The following is a 26605-nucleotide window of genomic DNA, read 5'->3' as shown; positions in this document are numbered from 1 at the left end:
CCTGGGAACCTTTGGGTTGAAGGGTGCAATGCAAATGTAATAAATAATAATGATTGTGATAATAATGCATATTACAAAGATTTTAAAGGCAAAGTCTCATTGGGTGAAATTCAGTGTTCATCTGCCAGTGGAATGGACACTGTTGGCTAAAGAGATTCCCCATGCAGCCCTGGTGCAACCCCCAAATTTGCTACAAAGGGTTTGGGGCACAATTTTGGGAGGCTTGGAGGATGCTCTTCTATGTCATAATGTTCCTGTCTATGGAAAACTGGTCAAAGGAAAAGCAGGGGAAAGGGTGTAGTTTGGCCTTCTCTTTGATATACTAGATTTTTAAGTACAGAGTAAAAAATAACAACACAGTAGTTCCTCCTGAAATGTGTGACCTCTGTTCTGAAATGGTAAAGTCCCAGAAGGGTTTTGTCGCATCTCCCCGCAGCCCCTGAAGTGGGCATTAGCTTTATGTGGAAAGTTGTGTGGCCTTTCACCAATCACCACCTTAACAGCTCCTAGCTGAATTATGTAAAAGTATATATTTACACTGTTAGACAGAAATCTTTAAGTCCAATCAACAGACAATAGAAAGTGTTTTATTGTCAGTCAGATGTAGAATTCAGCAAAATTACATTCCCACACTTTGTGTTGAAGCAAATTTCCCTCACCTTTTATTTTGTAAAAAACTGAGCAAAAGTTATATTATGAAGGAGAAGAATGAATCACAGCAATAAATTAAGATGACAAAAGAGAGAGAGGGGAAGAAAACCATCCAGGAAGGGGCGACAAAATCAAGGAGCAGCAGCAGAGAGATAGACTAAAGCAGATTTAAAATAGGTTGTCTTTTTAAAAGGTGCTTTTAAAATGCTTAAAACAAATAGCAGCATAGAAGAATCATAAATACAAGTGCACACGTGTCCCTCCTAGAGTTTCATTTTTATCAACCAAAACAGTAGTACTCGTCAGATTCAATCTTGGGGTGTTTATGAAGGGACTGTGAGTCATCTATAAGAGAAGAGTCACTAAACTGGTCCATGTCTGAGGGAGTACGGTGGCCTGGAACATCATCTGCCAAAGTGTCCAGGTAACTCCCCACGGATATTCCATCCAGTCCATCGCTGCAGTCTTGCAAACTGTTGTAGCTGCCTCTTAGAGAGGTCTCCTGACTCTCTAGCAAGCTGCAGAGGCTGCCACTCAAGCTGCTGCCCCTGCTGGTGATAGCTCCCTTTTCTTCAATCATCCACTTGATTGATTCAATGCTTTCATTGATGATCAGTAGCTGCCGCATTAACTTGACGTCTGTGGCTCGAAGATCAATCTGCATGCAGAAGAACAACTAATCAGTACACTGAATTAATGTATGATCTATCCATTCACACATACACAATTGTAATAATTTAAAATTTAGTTTCATCTAGTTTTATGTGAGCTGACATGGATTTCTAATAATGCATTAATGTTCAACCTCTGAAACATGCTGTTTTGTTGTCTGGATATTGCTGGTTATAGGATTCTGAAGATCCAAGTTTAGGTTTCGCAGTGCCCAGCCTTTCACTGGGAAGCTGAGCAAGCAATCAGCTTAATACAACAATGGCTCTGTCCATGCTGTGAGAATATATTCATTAGTTTTTGTTATATGTCAACGATGATGCAGAGCAGGATTTTCAGAATTATATAGTACCGGCCTAATTAGCTCTGCTTCTCTGGGAAGTTACTGGTTAAATTTTCATCAGCGAAAATAGAAGCAAAATTAGGCCAATGCTGAAATTAACATCACACAGTACTTGCCCCCTTGGTTCCTATTTAACATAAATGAAGCATGCAAAGGTAACTGCTTGAACAATATACTAATAACTAGCAAAATGCCCACCAAATGCTGGGAATGTGTGTGAAAACATGGTCCGTAAAAGGTGTTTACAGCTGAGAAGACTGGTAAATGCCAGCCTCAGCCTCCCTTTCCTATTCCCAGGTTTGTTTATTAAGGCATTTTTGTCCAGCTTTTCTGTCCCATGTAATGGGATCCCCAATGGCTAACACAAAAACATTTAAAAACCAAAGCAATAAAATCCACCAAAAGACTCAACAGCCACCACCATCACAGTTTGTTTAGCCCCATCTTCCTGTTCTTAGCCTGTTTTTCCCCATCACCTCTTTCCCTGGTCCCCTCGCGCCTGTTTACAACCACTTCTGTCTTCTTCCTTGTGTCTATGTTGTCCCCATTCATTTTCTCTGTTCTCCTTCTTCCTTCTTTCAATTGACCTGGCTTTCCTGTCCTTCACTCTCCACCTATATACCAAACTGCCTGCTTCCTACACTACTTCTTCCCCTGCCCCCCTCGCTTGTCTGCTGTATTCTGCACCATCTCCCTGGTTATAGACTCCAGGCCCTTCTATTTGTGTGTGCATAGTCCTAGGCCCTATCTGCAATATACATTTAAAGCAGTATTATGCCACTTTAAGCAGCCATGGCTTTCCCCAATCACTCCTGGAAACTGAAGTGTTAAGGGTGCTGAGAGTAGTTAAGAGACCCTGATTTCCTGCACAGAGGAACAATTCCTAGAGTCGGTTAACAATCAATTCTTCTTCCCAGGAAACTCTGGGAATTGTAGCTCTGTGAGAGGAATAGGAGTTTCCTAACAGCACCCTTAACAATCTACAGATTCCAGGATTCTTTGGGGAAAGCCATAACTGTTTAAAGTGGTATAACACTGCTTTAAATGCATAGTGCAGATGAGCCCCCACTGAAGGAAAGAGAGGTGTTGCTAATGAGTCAAACAGTTGTGACTGAATGAAGGGGATTGGTCGACTGGCCATTTCAGTCACATGAAACCCAAGTATGCCAACTTTTCTTTTCTTCTTGGATTTCCCAGAAATTAGTGGACACACTTTCCAAAACTGGTGAAAACATTAATTTCTAATGATAGGAGTGTTTAACCAAACCCCCCAAGCATTCATCATCATCATGTATCTGTACCCTGCTTTTCCCTCCACAAGGAAGCCCAAAGCTGCTAACACAGAAAAGACACATGCACACATATCCGCACATACAACCCCCCAAAAAAGAATGACCTGACAATAAAAAATGTTATAGACCTTTGAATAGACTTTCAATTCAATACTTAAGAAAACACAATTAATTTAACATTCAGTACAAAATACGTGAACAATGCATCAACAACCAGCAATGGGATAATAAAATATTTTAACCAAAAATACACATCTATACAGGCAATATACTAAACCACTTGGATATACCGTTAGAGACAAATCTACCCTAGATCCCACAAAAGCCAAGATAAGAACTAGGTACACAAGTGGTTAATTCAGTAATAGGACAAGATCCAAAGAGCCATTGTATCCCGAAACCCCCTCATGTCAAACCTTCCCTTTCACCTCAGGTTGATCTAGAGGCAGAAAAGGGAGAGACAGTCTGCAGTGCCCTCAAGCCAAACAAATCATGGTTGTAACTTTATATCCCAGTCTGGAGTAAACTTGCAAGATGCCGACAACACTCTTCCTCCCGGATAAAGGGAGGCAGACATAACTCACATAGGCTTGATGTTTCACCAGGCTTGATGTTTCAGTCAGGTCTACACTGAAAAACACTTGCCCTCCAATGAGCATTATAAATAAAGTATAAATATATGCAAAAGCTACACCCACACCCACACATGCATTCTGAGGCACAGCATAACCGTTTTAGGGACTAAATCTGAACCAAGAAACACTGTAAACGCTGAAAAGAGTTTTAGTCAACAAGGATTTTCTTTAAAAAAGAATATGATTTATTGTATAGTATAGTCTTCTATACTGTTCTCTTAAGCCCTCTTTTTCTGTATATGAATATAACATCTGCATTGTTCACTCACAATGAGTTGAGGGGAGGGGACATTCCAGACACTGAGGAAGTGAGCTCTTAATTTTTTTTGGCAAGCAGCCTCTTTTTTCTCTTTTGTATATAATTCTTTCCATGGATTCTTTCAAAATCTCAAGTCTGTCAAAATATCCTGAATTACACACTGCCTTCTTTTTAAAAATTATTGCTCTGGTGGTTTAGATCAATGGTTCCTGACTACTGGCCAAAGAACTGGTGCATGTTTCCTGTCCCTCCACAATTCCCACATGTCCCACTCCCTCCTCTGCTTATATTCCTTTCACATTTCATGAACCCTCCACATGACTGTTCCCTCCCTTATTTTCCATGCCCCACCTTCGTCCTCTGTATCACCCATCCTCCTTCCTAAGGAACCTGGTTTCATATTACAACTTCCCTGCCTCCTCCTGCAGTTCCTTCCCTCTCTTCTAATTCTGCATTTATTGTCTGGATCCAATCAGTCAGCAAAGCAGGGGTGGAGAAGTTAGGGCCCGGGGACAAAATGTGTCCCCCAGCCTTCTCAATCTGGCTCTTGGGACTCTCCCGAGGCCACACACCCTCCCCAGCCACACCTTTTCCTCAGGCTGCACCCCTTACTGGCCCTGCTTCACATTCTCCCTGAATCCTCTTGACTGGCTGGAATGTGTCTTTGAACTTTGCTTGCCGAGATGGAGGGTAGAGAGGGGTGTGCGAGTGTGTAAACTTTATATTCATTACTCCACCCACTTTTGTCTCTGGCTTGGCCTGCCACTTGTATGTGGTCCCCAGAAAGTTGTCCAGAAAGGAATGCAGGCTTCAGGCTGACAAAGGTTCCTTATCCCTGTGGTAAAGTAATGTACACTGAGTGGCACAGGTAGAGGAGTGTGTGAGAGAATTAGGAATGGAGAGATGGGACAGTGGTGAAAATGTATTTGAGTGAGGAAGCTACACCATTTCTTTTTTCTACTCTACTTGTCACTATTTCCTCATTAAATTTGAAGACTGAATCCTGAAGTCTTGTTTGAAGACTGTGGCAGAGACAGTAGCTATAGTTTATTTATTTATTTATTATTCGATTTATATTCCACCTTTCCTCCCAGCAGGAGCCCAGGGCGGCAAACAGAAATGCTAAAAACACTTTAAAACCTCATAAAAACAGACCTCATAAAAACAGACCTAGTTGTGCTTCTACTTTCTTCCCATCTCCTTGCCATGCAAGTTAGGAGTGCCTTTTTCCAGCTCCAGCTGGTTCGCCAGCTACAGACCCTTTTGGAAAAAAATGACTTGGCCACTGTCCTCCATGCTCTGGTAACTCCCAGATTGGATTATTGCAATGTGCTCCATGTGGGGCTGCCCTTGAAGATGACTTGGAGACTTCAAGTAGTCCAAAATGCAGCAGTCAGATTACTGCCTGGGATTCATATAACCCCCCTTTTAAAACAGCTGCATTAGTTGCCAGTTTGTTTCTAGGCCCAATTTAAGGTACTCATGTTAGTGTTTAAAGCCATAAATGACTCAAGCCCCAAATATCTGAAAGACCACCTTCTTCCCTACAGACTCTCTCGGGTGTTGAGATCAGCAGAGGGGGCCCTTTTGGTAGTTCCACCACCTTCTGAAGCTTGGGGGGGGAGTGGCCAGGGACAGGGCATTCTATGTAGCAGCCCCCAAGTTGTGGAACTCCATCTCCACAGAGGTGCATCTGGCAACTTCATTATACAGTTTTGAGTGAACGCTGAAGACACACCTCTTTATCCTGGCCTTTGACATCTGAGATGTATATTTTTAGAACCCTCCCTTTTTTGTGAGTGTCAATTGTTTTAAATTATTTTTAAGGTATTTTAAATAGTTGTAACCTGCCCAGGGACCTCAGAGTGAAGGGTGAAAAATGATGATGATGATGATGATGATAATAATGTTGCTTGGACATCCTGGAATTGAGAAAAGAGTGTATTCTGTAATGTCAATAATATATTTTCTTATTTTTTTTTAGTGCACCTTTTCATAGCCTTCCTCTATGAAAATGAATGTTAGATTGTTAACAGTGCAGCATCACAAGCATTAGCTGGGTGATGGATCCTGAAATGGATTCAGAAGTATTGTCAGTTGTAACTCTAATTATACTTTCAACCTATCATTATGTTAGAAATGCAATACTATCATGATTAAAGACTTGCATTTCTCTACCCAGCTTGCCTAAACAGTTTTCTGTATGCCAAACAGTAATATACAGCAAAATGTAAAATAATAAGAGACACCCAAGCCTAAATGGTGATTGTTATAACATTAGCAGATTTCATTCCATTTGTAATAATAGCTTGTGAGCAAGGTGAGAACAGTGCAATCCAAAACATGATTACTCAGAAGAAGGTCTTATTGAATTTAATGGGGCTTACTTCCAAGTAAGCAGATGTAAGACTGAAACCTAGTTTCCCAACGGGTAATTACTAATAGCAGTAATGATAACACTAGGCATGGTACTATAATCTGTGAGAAATAACTCAATGTCATGTCAGTGTCATAGGAAGTCTGCATTTTTTTAAAAAAAGCAAAATTCTACAAGTTTAATGCTGAAAACTGTATAAATTATGCAATTTTTAATCTTTTGCTTGATTTACATTTTTTCTACAATTTTTATTACTTTTCATAATTTATTTTGCTTCTGCTAGTCATGAGATGAGCCAAAATGCTATACAGGATACTGAAGCTCTATTCCCTGGAGCTCTTGTTCAACAACTCATATGGTTTCTGGAATGTTGCCATGCATTATCCACAGACCTTAAAACCTAGATTGAAAAATTATGTGCTAGAAAGTTGGTGCCCCCCCCCTTTAAAATAAAGCGGAATATCTTAGGAAACCAAATTTTGTCTGAATTTCCATGGAATTTCCACATGCAGTCAGCCCTGCTCATTGCACACATCTAGCAAAATAACTGGGAAATATTTAGTTTTGGTTTTGTTTTTTTTAAAATGCAAGTTGTGAATAGGTAGACATTTCTACACACTCATAGCAATCTGGCAATCCTATGAGAGTGCAGGAATTTCAATGTTCAAACAGAGACCCCCAGTTTATAAAGGTTCCCACCTTCACTCCTAGTATCACACTCTCTCAGAACAAGTGAGTGCAGGCCTAGTTATTTATTTATTAAATGTATATCCCACCCTTCCTCCCAGAAGGAGCCCAGGGCGGCAAGCAAAAACACTAAAAACACTCTCAAACATCATAAAAACAAGACTTTAAAACATATTAAAGCAAGACATCTTTAAAAACGTATGACAACAAAGCATCTTTAAAAATATTAAAACAAAACATCTTTAAAAACATTTTTAAAAAGCGTTTAAAACATCTAAAAAGTAGTTTCAACACAGATGCAGACTGGGATAAGGCCTCTAATTAAAAGGCTTGTTGAAAGAGGAAGGTCTTCAGTAGGTGCCAAAAAGTTAAGAGATGGCGCCTGTCTAATATTTAAGTGGAGGGAATTCCAAAGGGTAGGTGCCACTACACTAAAGGTCCATTTCTTATGTTGTGCAGAATAGACCTCCTGATAAGGTGGTATCTGCAGGAGCCCTTACCTACAGAGTGCAGCGGTCGACTGGGCATATAAGGGGTAAGACTTAAGGGGTAAGTGGTCTTTCAGGTATCCAGGTCCCGAGCTACACGGGGCTTTGTCCACCAAAGCCAGAACCTTGAACTTGGCCCAGTAGGTAAGGGCAGCCGGTGCAATTCTTTCAGCAGCGGGGTGACATGGTGATGATACCTTGCCCCAGTGAGCAGTTGCACCGCAACATTTTGCACCAGCTGCAGCTTCCGGACCAACCTCAAGGGCAGCCCCACACAGAGCGCTTTACAGTAATTCAGCCTGGAGGTTACCAGTGAATGGGCAACTGTAGTCAGGCTATCCCACTATAAAAGTGGCCACAGCTGTCTTACCAGTCAAAGCTGGTAAAAGGCACTCCTTGCCACTGAAGTCACCTGGGTCTCTAGTGACAAACATCCAGGAGAACTCCCAGATTACGAACCTGCTTTTTCTGAGGAAGTACGACCCCATTCAAAGCAGGCAATTGACCAATTATCTGAACTTAGGAACCATCAACCCACTTGCACCTCTGTAAGCTTACCTAATTTATGCTGGTGGTGGAGAAGAAAGCTTCCCAGCTTTCTGAGGTGATTCAAGAAGCCTCAGACCACATGGGAGGAGCCCAAATTGCAGTTCCTCCCCACACACCAGCTTTGCATCCATTTCCTACGACCTTGACAGCACTGGGGAAGAGGTCTGGCATGGAATCCTCTTACATGGCCTGGTTCTTCTTATATTATGTAGTGGCACATGAAGGAAATGCATTGCAGAAGCTCCCACACCCCAAGGAAACACAAGAAGGGGACCAAGGTGCACTTAATTCCCAGTGGAACCAACATGCTGGCATAGTACAGTGGGTAATGTGTTAAACTAGAGCAGGGAAAACCCAGGTTCAAATCCTCATTCAGCCATAATGCTGACTGGGTGACCCTGGCCCAATCAGCAGTGCCAGAGCCAGAGGGCAGCCAGGTTGGGCCCTGGCCAAGGGTCCATGGGGCCCCTCCTTAGGGTGGGTGGTTAGCCTCCCGTTCTATGGTCTGTGGCAGCATCAGCTCCTGCCACGGATCACAGAGAGGGAGCTCTCAGGCACCTCCCTACAACCGCACAGGCCCTTGATGCCCACCTGCATTCCCCACTTACCGCTCCTGTTGTGGTGAATACTGGCCGCACTGTGTGCACATGCTTGTCATCAACTAAGATGGTGGCCAAGGCTTTCCTAAGGGGCTGATCCCTCTGCCATCATCTTGGTTGATGGCATGCACACATGCGTGAGCAGCATAGCGAGCATTCACCACAGCAGGAGAGGTAGATGGCATATGCGGGTGGGCGCCATGCCCGGGACAGGCTGGTGCCCCAGGGCCCAGTCATGCTTGGCACCGGCCCTGCCAGTCACTATTGCTCAGCCTAGCCTACCTGGCAGGGTTGTTATGAGGATAAATGGATGGGAGAAGAGACATGTATGTTGCCCTGGACTCTTCGCAAGAGGAAGAGCAGGAAAAAAATGAAATGAAATAATAAAGCCAGTACACGTTTTATCAATTTAAACAGGAGCTATTAGTTGTGTGTGCACTGTGTGTTAATGCCCATCCAGTGAAAGCTATTGCTGGACTTCCAAAGTCTGCTTGATGCTTTCAACCCCCTTGTAAAAAAGAAAAGAGCAGTTACTTCTTCTGATAGGATTGACATCTCTCAAGTGATTTATTATATCAAGCTCCTGATAAAATGGACATTTTTGGTGTTTTAGTTTAGACATAATCATACCCAGCTGCTTAAATGTTACCACTGTAATCAGATTAGTAAACAGGTATGTCGAAATCAATTAAATTATGTGAATCAACAAAACAGCATCCCATTATCTCCTCCCCCTTTTTGCCAGCCACATAAATTATAGCTCAGCACCACCAGATGTATTTTTTACAGAAAGACCTAGAATGGACTAGAAATGGATTCATGTCTAATATGCAACACAGGCTTTCTATTGTGTTGTTATGAATTAGGAGCCATGAGCAACACTCTCTTTTGACCTGTTTCAAGCAACCAGGTAGATTATGAGAAGTTATGGGCATGATCCAACCCAAGTCAAACCCCTTTAAGATGAGTGCAATTAGTTACACACTTTCCTGTGAGTAAGCCCCACTGAATGCAACTGGACTTACTTCAGGGCAAGTACTCACAGGACTGCACCGTTAAACATGTATTTGTCACTGTGAAATTAACTAGAAATGTAAGTGCTTAATTTGGCTGTATTGCCCTCCTTATTTTTGAAGGCTGAATAAGTAGGGATGTTTCTCTTCCCCCAGGCATATGAGTGTTGTTGTTTTTTCTTTGCAGCAGTTGGTAGTGTATTTCCCCCTGCCCTTTGGGGGCTGTGCTACTTAGGCCTATGTTAGGGGATGAAGGGACTGTTTTATGGTTTTATTATCTCATATTGTGTTTTGTTTTTAATTATTTTGTTTTTCATATGTTGCATTGTGCATTACTATTTGTAAGTCATTTTGAGATGCTTGTGTAAAGCAACTAATAAGCTTTATAAACATTATTATTTCATTGCTTCTTTTATTTCTCGTATTAGATTTTACTGTATTACAATTTGAATTCTACAGAGTGCAAATTGTAATAAAAGAAATAAAAAGCATTGAGAATACAGTGAGAAAAATGAAACAGCACCTAGCACAATACATTACAATTGCTGCAGCAGGCAGAAAAATCTTTAAGTGGTCCCCCAAGACCACCAGCAATTTTCAAGTTTGGGAACCACTCGTCTAGGATCCATGAAGCATCAGGCCTATTCTGTGTGTTGGGCCTGACCATGTTTACTTCAGAGCTGAGCTGAGCTGCGCTTCTAAGTCTCATCCCTGGCATCACATCTCTTTCCCCAAGCAGACATATGTTGAGTGTGGCTGTCTGTAGAGAATTCCCAGTGTACAAGGTCCTGCTTGCACTTAAGGGCTCCATGCAATCAGAACAACCAGTTGTGCAGGTATCTTGATTGCACAGAACCCCTACACAAAAGCAGGAGCTCACACACTGAGGTTTCTTTACAGACCACCATTGGCAACATGAGGTTGCTTGTGGAAGGAGACACAACATCAGGACTGGGCTAAAAATTTCCACCGCTTCAAAGAAAACACAGTAATGCCTTACACATGAATAACGTGTGGATGTGGCAACCTATGTTACCTTCTCTACAGTATTAAATAGATTTTAAGATCCATTTCTCATCAGCCAAGAAAAACAGTTGGTCTGTCTGTCAATAGTATAATGGTGCCACCCTGATAAAGGCTCAGAGTTTAATTTTGCTGGGGCTCACCAGGACTTAGCAGCAAAACCTGTTCTGCATGCAACAGAACATGTAAAGTTTGGAAACGTATCGAGTGATAATAAATAACAGAATTAATCGGAACCTGTTCTTCAACAGTCTAACACCACACAATGCCAGGTTTACCCATGAATCTTCATCACTCAACAGCAACATCAGTGATGAGTTGGGGCTCTTAGGTCCAATAGCAGAGACCAACAGTGTCTCTAAGCAAAGTCCCCTGGCATAAAAGGAGGCTGTGAACACTCTGAGGGCTAAAATCAGAACAAAAGAGCTGCATCTAATGATGTCTGACACCCGTGAATTCTCCATCACAGATTCATTCCTAGAACTTCCACATCGCCCACCAAACACAATACTTTCCGTTGATGAAACATTAAGTAATGAACAAGCCTGTGAGGAATATAACCTGGAATTAATTAGAAGGGCTTCTAGGGTCAGAAAAGTCCTGGTATTATTATTTTTAGGCTAGTGCTTCTACTGTAGGAAGAGGTGGGCAGGACAGGGAACACTTCCTCGCAGCTGTGTGCTAAGTAGTCAATTACCAGAGTCTTCCGCTTACTCACATGTATGGGACTGGAGCTGGAAATTTTAGCAGACAGGTGCTTCTGTGGGAATAGAAGGGCTGAGGAAGGCTGTCCTTGGTCCTGACATACCACAGGACAAAGCAAGGTGGAACAATTCTGCTGCAGTAGAAGTATAATTTCAACGTTTTGCCTACAGGTTCCAAGATGCCTAAAGCTGCCTGGGCTTGCTAATATGGAGTTGCCAGGGTTATTTCAGGAAATGTCATGAATTATAGGCACTCTTCTGAACAACACACAGAATAGTGGTGAGAAACAAAATACAAAGTTGGGTTACAATCCACTTTATCAGCAGCAATGATTTTAATGCTACTTCCTATCACTCTAGAAGTTCCCCCTCCACTTTCTAAGGTCACCTTTCTAAGTCTACAGAACCCTGCCAAGCCGAGGAAATGTTAAGTTCAAACACTGCATTGGCATAAACCCTTAAGCACTATCGAGTCCCAATGATTCCATTTGGAGAGGTTTAAACACATGCTTCAATAAACAGGAACTGAAATGTTATGAATTTTGACTGGATCATGCCCCTCCTTTTTATAGTTTTCCATTCATACAGTGCTTTATTTTCCTATTATATTGTTTTACATTTCTTATCTTATCTATATGGAAAATATTTCTGACAGCACACATACATAGTTCCAATTTTATTTTATATCTGGGTTAGGCCTGTTTTGCATGGAATATAAATCAGATTTTCCAGCCCCTAAAAACAAAACTCTCTCACACAGAATTTGAAAAATAATCACACTCTATACTCTTTTTTTTAGAACTCTTATTATTCAGTATAAAAATTCTATTCTCGTTATTGACTGATTTTCTGTAGTGTGGGCCATCACTGCTCTTGCTTATATTACAAGGGACTGTAAACACTGACAATCTAAAATACTCATTTTACCAATTGCTACATCTATTTGGGCTTTATCAAATAAGACTTGATTTATATTGGGATACTTTACTTCAAATCAGTGGTGTTACATAAAACTGTGCAAAATATAGATATGGAAAAGCTCCATAGGTCATACACAAGACCTATTCTGTTGCAAACTAAGAACAGCAAGGTTATCTCTTTGGCGCTTAAAGCACTGGCTTGGCACAGTCCCCTCAAATAATGAATGGGAGGGTCCTGCATGGGTGAAACATCAGTTTAAGGAGCAAATGGTACTTTAAGGGGCACTAGCATTTCTTTCTGCTTATCCAAAGAAATGTATGCAGTTCTTTCACATTTGCTAGTGTCAGCTTATCCTGACACTGTTTTAAGTTTATCTTTTATTTTTATCTTTTAAGTTCTCTTATTCTCACTTTCTTATATGTGTATGTACATATATACATGTATGTATGATTGCATGTGTATGCATAATGCATTTTTTGTATTTTAATAGTATTTTATGCATTTTAATATACTGTTATGTTTTGTGTTTTTATTGTGTATTTTATTATATATGTGTGCGATTTTATTGTAGCCACCCTGACTGCCCTATTGTAGGGGAGAAGGGCAGGATAGAAATATTTTGAATAAATAAATAGATTGGGGATTGTGTCTGAGCATCCTAGCATACAAAACCAATGATAGCTAAAACTCAACAATGAGACTTAGTCCCAGCTCATTATTGCTTCTTTCCATTCACTTCCAAACTACTATGTGAACTAGAAGTTGCCTCAATGGACAGAGCACATTTTAAACCCTATTCTGTGATGGAATTCATACTATATGCAATGCAGTTCACACCATATATCCTCCATGAGAACCAAACTTGAAGATTACCATGAGGTGACAGCTGACTGAGCAAAACTAGCCTGCTGAGGAACTAATACACTCTTGCATCCTGCCACAGAAGGTTTCATCTTCAGCTGAGCCATGCAGGTGTTCAACACATTTCGTCAACCTCATTGCTATGATCTCAGCTTTAAGAAAGGCTCAGGACTCTTCTATGCAAAATTCCCCAGCAATTCCTACTCTCTGTCTTTGAAACCCACAACATGATTCCCAACGCCTCATATACATTTGCCTTGATCTATCATTGCCATGTTTTCCCATTCTTATAGCATAATCCTAGGCATGTCTACCCAGAAGTAAGACCCACTGGTTTCAGTGAGACTTACTCCCAAGGCAAGTGTGTTATTGAATTCAGCCTTAACCGTCTTCTACTCGCAATTTGAATTGATTTCCATATACTGAGATACATTTGGACTGTACACCTTTAGGATAACATGCCCTGGCTCCATCCATCAGCATCCCCTCAAGAATATCATGGCACGAGGAAGCCCACCCTAACCCCAGCCACTAGGTTAGGAGACTGCTTGGTTATAAGCTGCCTTGAGGATCTTTCAGGCAGGGTATAAACCACTGTTCTTCAACCTTTGGGTCCCCAGATGTTCACAGAATCATAGAATAGTAGAGTTGGAAGGGGCCTATACGGCCATCAAGTCCAACCCCTGCACAATGCAGGAATTCAAATCAAAGCATTCCTGACAGATGGCTGTCCAGCTGCCTCATGAATGCCTCTGGTGTCGGAGAGCCCACTACCTCTCTAGGTAATTGATTCCATTGCCTATGGCTCTAACAGTTAAGAAGTTTTTCCTGATGTCCAGTCGAAATCTGGCTTCCTGTAACTTGAGCCCATTATTCCATGTCCTGCACTCTGGGACGATTGAGAAGAGATCCCGGCCCTCCTCTATGTGACAACCTTTCATGTACTTGAAGAGTGCTATCATATCTCCCATCAGTCTTCTCTTCTCCAGGCTAAACATGCCCAGTTCTTTCAGTCTCTCCTCATAGGGCTTTGTTTCCAGTCCTCTGATCACCCTTGTTGCCCTCCCCTGAACCTGTTCCAGTTTGTCTGCATCCTTCTTGAAGTGCGGAGACCAGAACTGGATGCAGTATTAAAGATGAAGCCTAACCAGTGCTGAATAGAGGGGAACTATAACTCCCATCATCCTTGGCCATTGGCTAAGCAGGCTGGGGTTGATGGGAGTTGTAGGCTGATAACATCTAGGGACTCAAGGTTGAAGAACAGTGGTATAAATCTGCTTGCCATAGAAGCTATTTGCATGCATTCACACTAGAAATGAGGCAGGCAGTGACAGCAGAAGGTGGAGGACATCAAGACAAGGTGGATGGGAGAAGCTCAGGAAAAGACTGAAAGGCAGCAGTGCTGCATCCAGGGATTGGGTAGGAAAGGTCTGAATCCCCTTACTTATTCTGGAATCTGGTTCCAGGAGTCAGATGAGGCTGGCCTAATTCAATTTAACTGTGAAGCTGCATATAACGTTCCTTTGAAAGGAAATATGAGGGTGTAATGCATTCAATACCACATCTAATTTATCTAGCAGAGGGGATCATGTACGCATCTGTAGCTGGATAAACTGAATGCCACCATTCAATGTGAGAACTGAAACACAAGCTTGTAGTTTACACAGCTGTAGCCCAGGGTTTGAACCATTTAGTTAAATATGCCTTAACTCAGATAGGTGTGATTGTGGACTGAATTTCTGTAATCTAAGCCTATTTAATTGCCCAAACACATTTTATTCCAATTAAATTAAATGATACAAATTTCACAGAAATTTTTTGAACCTGATCTTGACTCCTTCCATACAGTAATAGGAATGACAACTGAAGGCAAAATAAATTACATAAAAATGAATATTTATTTATTTATTTATTTATTTTATTTATTATACTTGTATAGCGCCCCATAGCAGAAGCTCTCTGGGCAGTTTACAACAACTAAAAACAAATACAATTTAAAATACATCTTTTAAAAAACAATTTAAAACACAATTTAAAAATTTAAAACAATATAAAACACATGCTAAAATGAGGTGAGAATAGGTGAGAAGTGCAGTGTATTTCCCATCCAAAGTAATCTTGCATCTGTTTTGGAGTATTATGTGAATCCTTATATCCCGCTTCGTTAAAAAGAACAGTCTTTGTAACAACCTCTGACTTTGTTGGTTTAAAGCAGATGTGGAGAACCACTGGCCCTTCAGATGTTGCTGAACTACAACTCCTATCATCCCTGGCTGTTGGCCATGCTTGCTGGGGCCAATGGGAGAGGTAGTTCAGCAACATTTCGAGAGTCAAAGGTTCATCACATCTGGTTTAAAGGGAGATCTAAAGATTTGCCATAATATTCTCTCAGTTTGCTGTTGCTCAATAGACAAAGTGCTGCCTGAAGCTCCTGTGGTTTTCTGTAGTCCTTTGTAAAAATAGAAGGTAGGAACTTTCACAAAACTTTCCTAAACATAGTAAGAAAGAAAGTAAATGTACATTCTAGCTTATCCTGTTGAAGACGGCAAATTTCTCACTGCAGTCAGAAATCAATTTCAAGTAGGGATGGCTGAGGAATTTTATCTTTGTGAACTCCTGTATGAATTAGCCTGATCTGCATGTCCTCGATTTGTGTGTAGATTGAAGCTTGTGCACCTTCCTGGTGTTCTGATGAACTCCTCAGTTGAAAAAGTGTATCAAAACGCATCTCAAAATGCATATTTTGAAATAAAATATATTTATCAATGCATATTAAAAAGATAACACTATGTATGTATGTATTTAATTAATATCCCACCCCTCCCAGAAGGAGCCCAGGGAGGCAGTGCTCAGTAGCTGCAGGTGTGTGTATGGGGTGGGGGTCAGGGGCAGAGCCACCCTCCTGACACCAACACTGCTGCAGCTTACTTGAACAGGGCTGGGGCAGGACATGGTGGCAGTGGAGTAAGGGCTGTGCAGACACATTGTCAGGCTAATCTGGTGCTCCCAGTAGTGTGTCCACACAGCCCCAAACTTGCTGCCATCCTGTCACAACCCAGCTCCATCCAGGTAAGCTGTCAGGAGGGCAGCTCTGCCCCATCACACTGGCGGCTACTGCAAATGCATATTATGGGAGAGAAATATATATTTTGAAACAAAAGGTATTTTTTAAAAAATACATTTTCAATACATATTTAAATGCCAATTTTCATGTCGATTTTTTTTTTAATTGCCGATTGATATGGAAATGGGACAGAACAAACTTGCAGAAGGGACATGAACTGGAAACAGAATGATTTGTCTGTTCCGAAATTACAGCAAGGAAGCCCAACACCTAGAGATGGCACACATCCATACACCTGTCAACTTTAACGATGGAGCAGAGAAGGCTGGCCAAACGTGTGTCTTGTATGCTGAACAAGCACTGTCATGCAGTGAAAATCCACTTGCAAGATATTCTCTACCTGTTTTAATGGCAAGGACCGAAAACTTAAAAGATGCCACTATTTCATTGTTGGATTAGCCACTGATTTACGTTTGGAGAGTGATGAATAATATTTTGCATTTCTGCTGGTGCAGTGTTATATGGCCAATGAAATTGTATTCATTAGATACATTTCAGCCTCAGATATACATACAGAAAGAAGAACCCAGTCTGCGTCTGTGTTAGAATTGCTTTTAATAGTTTTCTTTAATAATATGTTTTTAACCCTTTTTTGTTTTTAAAGATGTTTTTAAAGCTTTTTAACGTTGTTTTGTTTTAATGTATTTTAAGGTCTTTTTATGATGTTTTAAAGTGTTTTTAGCGTTTCTGTTTGCCGCCCTGGGCTCCTGCTGGGAGGAAGGGTGGGATATAAATCAGATAATAAATAAATAAATAAATAAATCCTTTAATCAGCTTCAATCAACAATAAGTAATGAGTAATGAAGCCTGTACTTAGTACTAGCTGATACCGCTGTGAGAGTGGCTCAGTATCCAAAGGATCTAGGGTCAGCTCAGAGTCTTCCACTGGGCTTTGCTGGTGGGGATACACTGGCAAGGCTCACGCCTGCCCACACATTCAGGGAGTGGACGGGAAAGGTCTGCATTGGTGGAACAAAGCACACATCACTCCATTGTTGGGCACTGGGAGACTGGCTGAGGCAAGAGGAGGAGGTAAAGTATGCCTCTACTCAATCCAACCCCACCATAGTCCAGAGTGAGGGGGGGTTGGACTGTAGCCCAGCTCCCTAATTTTTCCCCTTGAAGCATAAGCCCACAACATGGAGTCTTTATATTCACATTGATTTTGCCCGTTCCCTACTTTGAAAGGTTCTTATATGCAATTGCAGAGCCAACCTGTACAGTGTAATCCAGCTTGGTGCAACTGGAGCTGTTCAGGGATATTGTCCCTTTAATTAGCAGCTTCTTCGCTCCTTTCTTGGATAATTAGTTTCTTCCTGTTCACTTATAGTTGCGGCATTCCTGAATTGTAATTTAATTAGTACATTCGTGTTTGGAGAGGGGACTGGGTGGAAGGACTTTCATTACTGGTTTCCTCTCTGAACCTGGAAAATTGGCCATTAATTTTTATTGTACTTTTTATTATTGCAGTTGCAAAATTGTGGACGTCAAACATTTGTGATCATCATTCTCTACACAGATCTAGAAACCTTAGCTGTGAAAAGTGTGGACTGGAGCAGCCCTTACAGCCTAGCAAAATCCACTGATTTAAGAGCCCACGTGTAAAGTCAAGGTTGTGGCTTAAGGCATTATTAAGGTTATTTAGGTTAGTTACACATGAAAATTAGAATAAATGGGGGGCTAATTCATTGTGTCTATCCCTGAAGGAGCCTGGACTAAATGTAATAAAAGACAGATGTCTAACATATGGCACCAGAAAGGTCACTAGCACTAAAAGACAGCTATTGATACTCAAATGTTTCCTTTTCCCTTTCATGTCCTTGGGAAACAGAGATGAATGAAGTCAGGTGGACTGGAAATCTTCAGAGCTATCCTGAATTAGTAATGTTGACGTTGCAGTTGTTTAATAAAAAGATGGGAGTCTACATTTCATATGGCATACATTTCTCATCATATGGGAGTTAGAGATGTGCTTAGAAAATCCCTAATACCAACTCACTAATGTTGTCAGACATGGTAATACAAGTGTAATCATTTAGGTCAATGCCCAGCGATAAGGAGCGGCTGCTTGTGTCAGAAAATTTTAGAGCAGATGGTACATGATAGATTCATTATGATGCATCCTGGACATCTGTCTCGAGCAACAATACTGAATTGTGGCTCAGTAATATAAACATTCAGAGGATAGCCTTTAAATCTGCACATTACCCATGCCTGTCTTGACATAAGAACATAAGAACATAAGAAGAGCCTGCTGGATCAGGCCAGTGGCCCATCTAGTCCAGCATCCTGTTCTCACAGTGGCCAACCAGGTGCCTGGGGGAAGCCCGCAAGCAGGACCCGAGTGCAAGAACACTCTCCCCTCCTGAGGCTTCCAGCAACTGGTTTTCAGAAGCATGCTGCCTCTGACTAGGGTGGCAGAGCACAGCCATCATGGCTAGTAGCCATTGATAGCCCTGTCCTCCATGAATTTGTCTAATCTTCTTTTAAAGCCATCCAAGCTGGTGGCCATTACTGCATCTTGTGGGAGCAAATTCCATAGTTTAACTATGCGCTGAGTCAAGAAGTACTTCCTTTTGTCTGTCCTGAATCTTCCAACATTCAGCTTCTTTGAATGTCCACGAGTTCTAGTATTATGAGAGAGGGAGAAGAACTTTTCTCTATCCACTTTCTCAATGCCATGCATAATTTTATACACTTCTATCATGTCTCCTCTGACCCGCCTTTTCTCTAAACTAAAAAGCCCCAAATGCTGCAACCTTTCCTCGTAAGGGAGTCGCTCCATCCCCTTGATCATTCTGGTTGCCCTCTTCTGAACCTTTTCCAACTCTGTAATATCCTTTCTGAGATGAGGCGACCAGAACTGTACACAGTATTCCAAATGCGGCCGCACCATAGATTTATCCAACGGCATTATGATATCGGCTGTTTTATTTTCAATACCTTTTCTAATTATTGCTAGCATGGAATTTGCCTTTTTCACAGCTGCCGCACACTGGGTCGACATTTCCCCCCCCTCCATTGCTGATTCTTTGGAGTCACAGCACATACTATACATGATATAATATATGCAGTGTGAGTGGGACAACTTTGGTGTGTGCCCAAATTTGGACAGGTAAATGAGGATTCAGAGCTATTGATCCCTCTTAGTCTAATTGGGTTAGGGCTTTGCACTGTAGACTTGTGACCAAAGAGTGTTGGGTCATGAGAAACTATTGAGTTATGATGTAAAAATAGGTATGTATACATGCAAACCTTAGTTGGAGTGGTAAAAAAATGGGGTAAGTGGGGAGATGTTCCTGATACATAAATGATGTGGTCAAAATTCACTATTGAACACCCTGAAGATCTCAAAGCTGACCAAGCAGCTTTCAGCTTGATAGCTGGGAGTCTGATGGTCTACTCATATGCTGCTGCTTCATCTGCTGGATTGTAAACTAAGGCATGTGTCCAAGCAGCTAAAATAGTATCCTATCCCCAGAAAGCAGGGCAGACACCTACAGTTCTTCTCTCCTGCCTCTAAAACCACCTTAACCCCTTCTTACTGTAGTACAGGCATACCCCGCTTAACGTTGCTTCACTTAACGTTGCCTCGCTATAACGTACATGCTCCATACGTCCCCATACCCCACTTAACGTTCGCGCGCTTCGCAATAACGTACACTTTATTGGCATGACGCCGCTGCCATCTAGTGGTGATTGCATGAAGTACAAGTGAAGACAATTGCTTCACTTAAAGTTTATTTTCACTTAAAGTATACTCTCCGGTCCCATTGCGAACGTTAAAGCGGGGTATGCCTTTATTTTGCTGCCACAATGCTGTGTATGTATCAAAGATTCCGGTCAGTCCAATAGCCCTAATGATGGTTTTAAAAGAGGGCTTCAATTCTCATCTTCTGTCCCTATTGCTTCCATACCCTAAAAGCTTTTTTTGATTCACACAACTGCACCATTAAGGGGCTTCCACAGTATACAATACATCTTCTACTCTGCTAATGTACAGTACAGTGAAAGGGTCTGTCCAAAAAAATCTTAGAGCTGCTTCATGTAGTCTCAGATCAGGAACTTCAGTACAAAGCACACACATCTTTACAGAGGGTGAACTGGGCTGATGCGTACACAGAAATCATATGGGCAGTTAAGGTGCCTGGGCCTCCCATCGGTAGTGTATTTCCAGATTTGACATTGTGTGAAATAGCCCAGAGCATTCATTGTAATGATTCACTTGATCATTACAACTTCCCAGTGAAACAATCCTTTATCCACCAATCCACATAATATGGCTATGGCTTAATCTATAAGTTTCATGTGAATATATTAAGATTAGGGATTGGCAAATCTGTCAATTTTGCTTCCCCCAGTTTCTCATTGTTCTAGTCTTAAAGTTATTTCCCCACATTTCCACATCAGTTTGTGATTTTTTAAAAATATGTGAGTTCTTGCCTAATATACACATTTTTGCAAAGCAGTTTTCCCTAATGTAATATACGTTTGTATGCTATTTTCACTAGTATGTGCATTATATGTATATTTTACCTATATGCATTTTTGTACACATTACTTGGCTGGAGAACTGCATTGCAAAATTTGGAGAAGTGAAAATGTCAAAGGATGGCTATGTTTCAGTTTACATATTGTTTCAGAAAGTGTGAATTAGGTAGGTTCACCTTTAAATGCAAACTGAACTTAATTTCTTCCCCCTCCCCAGTTAAAATCCCTTTCCTTTGAATCAGTTGAACAACCTGTTGGCCCAGGACAGGTCTCCTATGCATTTAGCTATTCTCAAGTATCTGATAAATAATAACTAGTTACATTCGGTCTATACGTTTCCATCTGTAGACACATCTAAATATTATTTTCCTGAACATCCATCGAGGTTGGGTAACTTAACAATAGCAAACACACAATTTCTTACCTCAGAAATTAGTACCACAGGCTTCTGATTATCCAATTTTGGACTTACCCTACATGAAAATTAAATCTACCTTTTCCCTTTGCTTGAGCTAAAAGCCATAAAAAATTACAAGCAATTTTCATATGTTGATCTAATAGGCCATTGGGTATCAATATATTTCTCTTTCTCAAAGACGTTTCTGACTCTTCTATTTAGAGTTAATGAGGATTTAAAAATGGGGCAAAAATAATTCATACTCTTTCTATTAATGTTTACATTTAACATCTCTAGCTCCTGTCAAAGATCACTCCCCTGAAGTAGGCACATAAAGTGTATGAGATGGAGTAGCTGGCTTTACATAACTGGAACAAATGATGTTATGCATATTTCAGAAGACTCAATGACCATAGTTTAATGCAATGAAAATGAGCCCTCCCCTCCCCTCTTGTGTGGCCATGAGGCATTCCATAGCTATTGCTTCTAATTTCCATTAACCACAATTTAAAGTGTCATCTGAACTCTTTGTTGTTGTTATGTGCCTTCAAGTCGATTACGACTTATGGCGACCCTATGAATCAGTGACCTCCAAGAGCATCTGTCATGAACCACTCTGTTCAGATCTTGTAAGTTCACATCTGAACTCTAAATTGTGGCTAATATTAACTATGGTTTATTTAAACAAGTAGCTTCATAACCCATGGTTTGAAACTAGCTTGTTTCAAACAAACTAACTGAAATTCACCACAGTTTGTTGCATTAGATGATACAAGCTACGATTAAGCAAAAACAGAAGGGAAAGCTTCCAGATTCCTCCTTACGGCCACAATGGACCAGAAAGTGGGGGACAGGGATGCATAAACCCATGGCTCACTGTACTTAGTGTGGTTTCCAAACCCTCACAGTGCCTTCATTATAACTAGGATGGGTAATTTATGGGTTGAAATGATGTGGCTGAAAATTTGATAAGGAATTGCACAAATGCTGTTTTTTCTGTTAAAAAAATTATATACTCTTACTGTGGAGATAATTTGACAATAGTGGATTGTTTTCAAAGCCTCCAAAATTAGCAGGCAAATGCATCACATTTATTATGATATTGAGGAGTATCAATTTGTGTTCTTCAGACGCCCTCAACTGACCGGATTACTTTAGCAGGGTGCTGTCTATTTCTTCAAAGCAGGGGTGAGCTAACTTGAAGCTTGTCGGATCTTTTTTTATTATTATTATAAGAACTCTTAAGATCTAGCAATGAGAGTCAGGAGCAAAGAAACATATAGTTAGAATTGAAGAAGACAGCACCTGTGGACACATTCTGAGTCTAGTGATTTGTTTTCAGTACCAGAAATGAACTGAGCTTACAGTCCTTTCACACAAAAATCCACTCCAAGTTAGCTTTCTTCATTTCAGCAGCCTCATTTAGGTGAAAAAAGTAATTTTGTTGTTGCTACTGATAAACAATTGGGAGTCAGAACCTCTTGCTGATCTATAGCAAATCACCCAAAGATCTATCCATAGTTTGCGATGTACCATCAGCCCACCCTTGCTTTAAAGTACCAGAAATGGTTTCCTCAAAAATGAATACTAGTGAACACAACTTAAAATGTTAAAATATATGGTTGTATTTGAGACATTCATACTGGGCTCATGGGAAAAGTAGAAAGGTGCAACCTTCTCACTGGTTGTCTTCCATATGGACACGACTAGAAAACCTACATGTTAAACACAACAGAAAAAAACCCCGATTCTCAAATACTCTCAAATGTTTACTATAATATTCAGCAAGAGTTTCTTGTTTCAAAGGAAAAGGATGGAGATGTGATGGGGAGCCCCTTTCCCTACAGTATAGGCTCCAAATGGAACAGGACAGACTCCCATTTCACACCACCATCTACTACGAGTCAGACCATTGATCCCTCTAGCCCACTATTCTATTCTGCCTCTCAGCAGCTTTTCAGAGTCTCAGAGGCCTTCCCTATCATTTGCTACTTTGGGTCTGGAGGCCAAACACATCCCTCCAGGCCTCTCTGTCTGGCCCTCAGGACTCTCACCAGGCCTGCCTTGTGTCCTCTCTGGATGTTTTTGCCTGACTTGAATGTTTATTTCATCTTGTTAATTTCTCTTGCTTCCCTGAATGGAGGGTTTGCGTGGGGTGTTTGTGTGTGCAGAAACCTCTGACTTCTGCATGGTTGGAATGTGCCCTATTGTACAAAGATAAGACTTGCCTCTGTTGCTCCAGTCACTTTTGCCTCTGGCCCTGCCCACCGCTGGCATACAGCCTCTGGATGCTTGCCCACAAGGGAACACAGCTCTTGGGCTGAAAAGTTTCCCGCCCCTGTTTTTATTGGAGTTTACCAGGGACTGAACCTGAGAATGTTTCATGCAAAGCATTTGTTCTTCATATAACACATCTCCAAGGAAACAGCGTTACTTTCCCCTTCAACCTAAAGGTACTTAATTTAGAACTTTTCTTGGCAAAATTGTCTTCAGTGGGAATACTACTGTTTAAAGGGAGCTGATCTCACTTCCTTTAGACATCACCAAATTATTGTAGAAATACTTAGAATGTAGAAATGGGCAACCTCTTTGCCAACAAGGGCCACATAAACCAGTGGATGACTGGTCAAGGGTCACATTGGGTGGCATCTGACCTGGCAGTAGATGGGGCCAGGGCCAGTGTCCTGCTTACTTCTGCTCACGCTTACACACACACACACACAAATACACACACTCACATATATGCTCATTTACACACACACTTTGCTCCCTCACAAAAGCCACATTTGCACCATACATTTCCCCCCACTGTTATTCTATTTTAAACAGCCATTGCTTCCTCAAAGAATCTTTGGAAGTGTAGTTTCATAAGGGTAGTGAGAGTTGTTATGAAACCCTATTTTCCTCACAGAGCTACAATCTCCAGAGTGGTTTAACAATCAATCCCTCCTCCCAGGGAACTCTGGAACTGTTCTATGAGGAGAATAGAGGGTCTCCTAACAATGCTCAGCACTCTTTACAAACTACACTTCCCATGATTTTGTGAGGGAAACCATGACTGTTTAAAGTTGAATAATAGTGGAATAAATGTATGGTTTGAATGTGGTCAAAGAAACACACAACCTGCCCTCCAACTCTCTCACACATACAGTTTTCCATACTCTTTCTCCCTCCCTCCCTCTCTCTCTCTCACACACATATACATAAGTTTAACATCCCTTCCCAGCAATTCTGATGCCGTCATGCAGCCGGTGAAAAGATGGGAAGAGTGCCTGGTGGTGCAGGGGGGGGGCAGCAAATCTGGTATTGCGGAAAAGCCACTGAGTTCACGTCAAGCATGCTCAGAGCGAGCATGCCAAACTCTTTCAAATTCTGGTTTTAATCCAAAGTGGGTGGAATTCCCCTGTATCCCTACAGACCACACATGTGTGATGTAAAGCATCCGTATACTGGGGAAATGTAACAAAGCTACATGTGTTACCATTCCATCTTTGTATACTTCTTAGCAAGAAATCAATTATGTACACAGGTTTTGGCCTTGCCACTTTCTTTTCATATATCTTTTGTAAGGGCCATTGCAAAACAAACATGTTCAAATCATGTTAAACAACCTCTCTAAGGAAGTAAAATTCAGCCCACTCCCTCCCCCATTCATGATGTAACTTTGCACTTCATTGGTTATCCTATTAATGTGGTTTTAATGCACATTTTCCTGCTAGGCATTACATGTATTAAATTGTTCTACCCAAATGCCCTTGCAAAAAATTAGTAAAGAAAAGTAATACTAATTAGTACAAGACAAGTACCGCATGCAGTTTTAAAACACTAACATGAGATTGTTGATAAAACTTGGAATGATACCGAACATATTCTAATTACAGCCAAGGCAAACTAGTGTTTACATTTTGGTCTAATATATTTTTATTCTCGGGAGAGCTATGGACATAGGATTACATTATTATTTGCTTAATTCCTTAAGTATGTTAATGAATACTGTGCTTCATCATTGTTGCAAAGGAAACATTCTGCAGGGCTTTTGAAAAGTATGAAAAGTTCCTCACAATAGCAAGTAGGGATTGGAAAGCTATGCAATCTACTTATTTCCCTCTAAACTGCTACTGTTAATATTGAATTGGGAAGGAAGGGTAGCTGAGTAACGTGGCCTACTTACATACTCAGTCTTTGGGGGACAGAGCTGTAGGTGAAAATGTGGTTATGATGGGCCTAAAGGATATTCATTGCAGAATAACAAAAACAGAAATATAAGTAGCTAGTTGTTTAATTATATTAAACAACCACTGCTGCCAAGGGACTGGGAGAATGCATGTGCCAAACAGCAGCACTGGTGGGCCCTGTCAGTGGGCTTGGGGCCTGGCAGCTGCCCAAGAAAGCTGGGTGCTGCTGCCAGCCCTTTCTTGTACATTCCTGGAATTCACTTCTGAGGGAGGTTAGACTGGTTCGCTCCCTGCTGTCTTTCCATCAGCAGGTGAAAACTTTTCTACTTCAACAGGCTTTGGGGAACTGACTGCAAGGGCTATTAAAAGAGTGCTCTTTTGCTGATTTCTATTTTGTGTTTTCAATAGCTATGTTTTAAATGGTTTTAGAGAGCCAGTGTGGCGTAGTGGTTTGAGTGTTGGACTACGACCTGATAGACCAGGGTTCGAATCCCCACACAGCCGTGGAACCTGTATATAATAAATCAGTGAGAAAGCTAGGGACTTTTCTAAATGTACATGCTGGAAATTTCAAGGAGAAACCTAAAGCAACCTTAAAGGGACCAGGCTCCCTGTGGGCTACAGCCATGTTGGGGCGGCAACCTCTAAACTCACTTGGATCTCTGATTTCTTACATTCAAAGAGGTATTCAGTTGACGTGAGCTGGAAGAGAAGGAACTGTTCCTTTCATTCCAGGTAAGTGATTACGTAAACAGTAGCAGGATTGTTATCTCTAGAGGAGTTCATATTGCCACAGATAAACACAATGATATCTAAGGAAAAAATCCAAAATAGTCATCAAGGTGTTTGTGTGTGCCTGAAACAAGCTTTGATCAGTTGTTCTAGCAGGCAGGCGAAGAGTTATCATTTCAATTTACTGATTTTATAATCCAAACTATCAACAAACTCCAGGTAGATAGGCAAAAGAATAGCCTGATACAGAGATCTGATAGTAGTAGCCTCAAAGAGGCTATAAGAATATACAAACCACCTTGCTGGATCAGGCCGCAGTCCACTGAGTGATCTAGTGTTCAGAAGATATGCTCTTCCTGAACACAGATGTTCCATTGTTAGCTGTCATGGACAATATATGCTGAGAATCTTCTCTTCAACTACCTTTCTCTTGTTCATTGACATAGTTGAAGAGAAGATTCTCAGCATATATTGTCCATGACAGCTAACAATGGAACATCTGTGTTCAGGAAGAGCATATCTTTTGAACACTAGATCACTCAGTGGACTGCGGCCTGATCCAGCAAGGTGGTTTGTATATTCTTATAGCCTCTTTGAGGAGGGAAGGAAGGGTAG

The 26605-nt window shown here is 41.2% G+C and overlaps 1 protein-coding gene and 1 long non-coding RNA gene across 3 annotated transcripts in view; one reads left to right on the top strand and one right to left on the bottom strand.

The window, feature by feature from the left end:
* Nucleotides 1-592: 592 nt before the first annotated feature.
* The window catches only part of LURAP1L (leucine rich adaptor protein 1 like), a 29258-nt gene continuing 3245 nt past the window's right edge, over nt 593-26605 (bottom strand). The window contains exon 2 of the mRNA XM_061629767.1: nt 593-1309. Coding sequence (XP_061485751.1) covers nt 932-1309 — 378 coding nt within the window. The 3' untranslated portion in view covers nt 593-931. The remainder of the gene's footprint in view (nt 1310-26605) is intronic.
* LOC133386165 (uncharacterized) overlaps nt 25571-26605 on the top strand; it is a 42504-nt gene continuing 41469 nt past the window's right edge. For both annotated transcript variants that reach the window (XR_009763070.1, XR_009763069.1), the window contains exon 1: nt 25571-25993. This is a non-coding gene — a long non-coding RNA (uncharacterized LOC133386165). The remainder of the gene's footprint in view (nt 25994-26605) is intronic.

This window comes from Rhineura floridana, chromosome 1 (genome assembly GCF_030035675.1).
Source record: "Rhineura floridana isolate rRhiFlo1 chromosome 1, rRhiFlo1.hap2, whole genome shotgun sequence".
Lineage (NCBI taxonomy): Eukaryota > Metazoa > Chordata > Lepidosauria > Squamata > Rhineuridae > Rhineura > Rhineura floridana.
Note: the sequence above shows the minus strand (reverse complement) of the source record. Positions and strands in the feature narration are given on the sequence as shown.